This window comes from Anarrhichthys ocellatus, unplaced genomic scaffold (genome assembly GCF_004355925.1).
Source record: "Anarrhichthys ocellatus isolate YVR2014 unplaced genomic scaffold, GSC_Weel_1.0 scaffold18, whole genome shotgun sequence".
NCBI classification, from domain to species: domain Eukaryota; kingdom Metazoa; phylum Chordata; class Actinopteri; order Perciformes; family Anarhichadidae; genus Anarrhichthys; species Anarrhichthys ocellatus.
Window position 1 is genome coordinate 5855405 of NW_022280048.1, and position 4135 is coordinate 5859539.

Genomic DNA, 4135 nt, shown 5'->3' on the forward strand with positions numbered 1-4135 from the left:
TGAAAAATTTAAAGGGGTCTGAATACTTTCCGTACCCACTGTATATATATCATAGATTTCATTTTATATAAAATGTATACATCGTACAGTTATGTGGCACTTTAAATAAGAAGGAAAGCTAAAACAAAGCCATACGTGCTTTAAACACATGATTGCAGATCGGCTCAAATCTTCTGTTTGAGCACAATGTGTGCTCTCTTTTGCTCCGTTTCTCCTGCACGCTCACTGTTGCCGTTACCTTGGGAGCCGCCTGGAAGACCCTGAGCTGCTGTGCCGGGGGCAGTGATGCGTACAGAGGGATAACTAGCATGGGGCCGCAGCCTTCCGGCAGATGCTTGGCGATGTCCCGGCATGTCCTCGCCAGGGCCTCGATCTCCTCCTGACCCGTCATGAAGACTAAGATGTCATGGGATGGAGGGGCCTCCTGCGTGCAAACAAAAAGGCCGCGTTGTGTTCCAGTGTCGAGAACAATCATCGCAGAATATGAGCACAGTCTGTTTACTCGCAGGTTTGTGTTTTTGTATAATGCTGAAGGAAAGAGACTCTATGGCTTGGGATTTGATATGAAATTGGAAACACTACTGATTACACACGAGTGATTAAACACAAATTAAAAAAGGAGAAAAAAAAAAGCCCTGCTACAACGTGATGTAGCTAAATGCTGCGAAATTACAGACACCTTCCTCACAAACAAGGGGCATAGTTAGCAGCGCGTTATAGTATCACATCACCTTTCTTGAGTTGGATCTATGTTTAAGAAAATAAATAAATAAGTTGCAATATTTCTGTAGTTTTGTAGGAAAGCATCAGCTGCGAATGCATGGAGATAATAGGCTACCAGAGCCAGTCAGAGCACTGAGTGCAAAACAAACACTCCTAAATTATATACATATATTAATATTTATTCCTGTGGCTTTAATTGTGGAATTGCAATTAACTCTGTAAACTGAAGACTCGTGGCTGATATTAACTTTTTCTGGTGTTTTCTGAAGCAGTTTTTGTGTGTAGCAAAAACTAAAAGAAATATTACTGATATTAAAATTATGTGTGGAGATTGGCCTGGGCTGACATTAGACTCCCGGTCCGGCCCTGACCTGATGGATCTGGAAGACGGAGACGAGCGCAGCCTGCAGGTAGTCGGACTGCGGGTTCTTGGTGTAGTAGATCTGAATGGGATGCTGCCGGCCCTCCAGGTACAGCACAGGCGACTTGTTGAAGTACTCGGAGAACAAATCCACATCCATCGTGGCTGACATCACTATGACCTGTGCGGGTCAAACACAAAACAGAGAAGCTGCAGTTTGGGTGGATATAAAGAGATGCTTTACCAGACATAAATAGACATAAATAAAGAGAGAGCTTGTATCATCTCGTGGGCACATGCAGTGTTAGGGATTAGCCCGGTGTAAAATATCTCATTGAAGCCGGGACAACTGGAACCCCTACCTTCAGGGGAACCTTGTTAAGCTCTCTGCGCCTGCGCTGAGCAGTCTTAACCACGCCGAACAGCACATCCGTGTGCACGGTGCGCTCGTGAGCCTCGTCCAGGACCACCACGGTGTAGCGCAGCAACAAGGGGTCGCCGATGGCCTCGCGCAGGAGCATGCCGTCCGTCATGAACTTCAGCTTCGTCTCGGAGGAGGTGACGTCCTCGAAGCGCACCGTGTAACCAACCTGGGAGGAAGTTGGGTTGGTTTACCGTAAACCGATGGGAGTGCTGATACGAAAAGTCTGTTTTTGACCTCACAGATAGAATTCACACAAGGAGCTTTAGGTGACACGGGATGTAAACATGGGAGACATGTCATTTGTACATACCAGCTTGCCGAGCGGAGTCTTCTTCTCCTCTGCCACCCTTGCTGCCAGTGAGATCGCAGCGACTCTGCGGGGCTGAGTGATGGCAACGATGCCCTGTCGCCCGATGCCGGCCTCGTACAGATACTGGGGGATCTGAGTGGTCTTCCCGGAGCCAGTCTCCCCTGATGCGTGAGAGAAAAGGGGTCAAAGTTAGACAGAGATCAGGTGCTTCACTTTAAATCTGTAGAGTAGAAATAACATTTTGTGAGCACGATGTTCACCCAGATATGATACAACTCACTTAAATAGTTGAAATAATAACTCGAAATAATAACAGAAATAGGGCTAGCTGATGTGAATCAGTGAACACGATTTGCTAAAACTGAGCTGCATCGTCATAATATCAACAAGCTGACAATATAGTTATATTTTAGAGCGGATCATCCCTTTAATCGAGTCGCACAAACAGCGGCTAACGTTGTAGCAGCATGAGCTAACTGTAGCAGCGAGCTCCTCACCTATGAGAATAGCATTGTGAAGCTGTCTCAGCTGGCTCAGCAGCTGAGGTTTCGCCTGGTAGATGGGAAGCTGTTTCCTCTGCACGTCTATCGGAGTGGTGGCATTCCCCTTTCTAGGCAGCAGCATTCCAGGTTTATTCCTATCGAGACGGAAAAAAACAGACCCCGGCTTGAATTTTTTAGCCGGAGGAGGGTCGGGGTCGTGGGGCATGGTCTATAAAAGGTGACTCTCGGAGCGAAACCTTTGCGGTTCTTGTTTGAGATTTTTGTAACGTTAAAAATGAACGTTAAAGTGTTTCTCATGCTCACTGGCAGACCAGCAAAGTGTCACTGCGGATGTTTTGCTACCTCTGCAAAAAAAAACGTCCCCACGTGGTAAGATTTCGGCGCAGAAGTTTGACGTCATAGGAAGGGGGAAATTTTTACCCGAGTACGGACTGGCAGGTATATTCACAGGTTCATTGGTTTGACAAGGTGCATACTGTTTAAATCACACCCTTTAATTGTAATGTTTTCTAAATATTAGGATCTGAAATATCTATATCTATATGGAAGATTTGAAATGCCTAAAATAAAAACAAATAAGATAATGAAAAATGCATTTACTGTGTCACAAATAAATGAAAAACATTCGGTTAAAATTACAATTATTTGGCTTTTGTCATTATCAACTGAGTGACGATTCATTTCTATGCCACGATAAAATCAAATCACAACACTGAAAACAAACTGAAAAGGTGCATTGTCAGTATTGTCCATCAGAAGACCGCATAGACCTGCCAGTACTAAATGCAATTGTCACTGGTAAGGTTCATGAGGAGGAGCATGCAAGCTCCCAGCAACAAAGTACTGCTGTATAGCGTTTTTTGGCTTAGTGATGGCAACAGGTACTGGTCCGAAAAAGCATCTCACCCTTACACAATCCCCCTCTTTTTATTAAGAAAATTTTATCCTTTCACTCAACATAAAGTCTAAAGAAACCGTATGATATATTTTATCGCACCCATGTGTGGAGAACCATCAGGAGGTCAGTCAAAAAAAGTTCAGCTCTCAGCTGTCTTAGCTGGACTGAAGACGTGTGAGGAAGCCCAGTATGTACCAGTAAGGCATTTTCAAAGGCATGAATAGGAGGGGCTTCTTTGAAAACATGCAGTTCCCCTTAATACATCCATGGGTGCAAGGAACTTTTCCTTTTTTTGATGGAGAAATGCACTGTGAATGCCAAAATGAAATACAACTTGTTATCAGCACTGACACAAGCCGATGGCAGCCATGACAAACTGTCACATTGCAACAGCTTCCTGTGAGCTAACTGGGGGATGTAATGTGGTGCAGGAAGCTGCATACATCTGGGACATTGTTAATAAATAATAATAATAATTAAATAATTGGTTACAAAACACTGAGTGGTTTAATGCAGGAGGACAATTTGATGACATCTGATAAGATGTCCGGAAGGTACACTTGCCTGAAGGGTAATGCATGTTGCTGCATGTGAGCGTGTCCCACTGGCTAGCTAGCTCACGACGGTTACAGCTGATAGCCAAGTCGTCGCGGAAGCGTAACGTCCACCTTCTGGTTCCCACTCAGGTGAAGGTTAGCTCTGTAAGCACATGTGCTGTAGTTTTTACTACTGTTAGCGCTGTTTGCCACCGGCTCAGGTGTAGCCATGTTGAGAGCCGTTGAGAAGCAATCGAAACATTTAACAGACCTTTAACATATTTTCTTACACAGCATCTTATCGCCATGGCTTTACTTTGTAAGGCCTCACTATCGTTTAGAAAGGCTTTCTGTAGGTTTCTGTAAGGTAACCATCAAAG

General features: G+C 44.5%; 1 protein-coding gene across 1 annotated transcript in view; it reads right to left on the bottom strand.

Moving 5' to 3' along the window:
• Positions 1–2658, bottom strand: part of dhx33 (DEAH (Asp-Glu-Ala-His) box polypeptide 33) — a 12626-nt gene extending 9968 nt beyond the window's left edge. Inside the window, exons 1-5 of the mRNA XM_031857576.1 lie at positions 2316–2658; positions 1819–1979; positions 1447–1674; positions 1095–1265; positions 239–424 (exon numbers count right to left, since the gene is read on the bottom strand). Of these exons, the coding sequence (XP_031713436.1) occupies positions 239–424; positions 1095–1265; positions 1447–1674; positions 1819–1979; positions 2316–2526 (957 nt within the window). The 5' untranslated portion in view covers positions 2527–2658. The remainder of the gene's footprint in view (positions 1–238; positions 425–1094; positions 1266–1446; positions 1675–1818; positions 1980–2315) is intronic.
• Positions 2659–4135: the final 1477 nt, after the last annotated feature.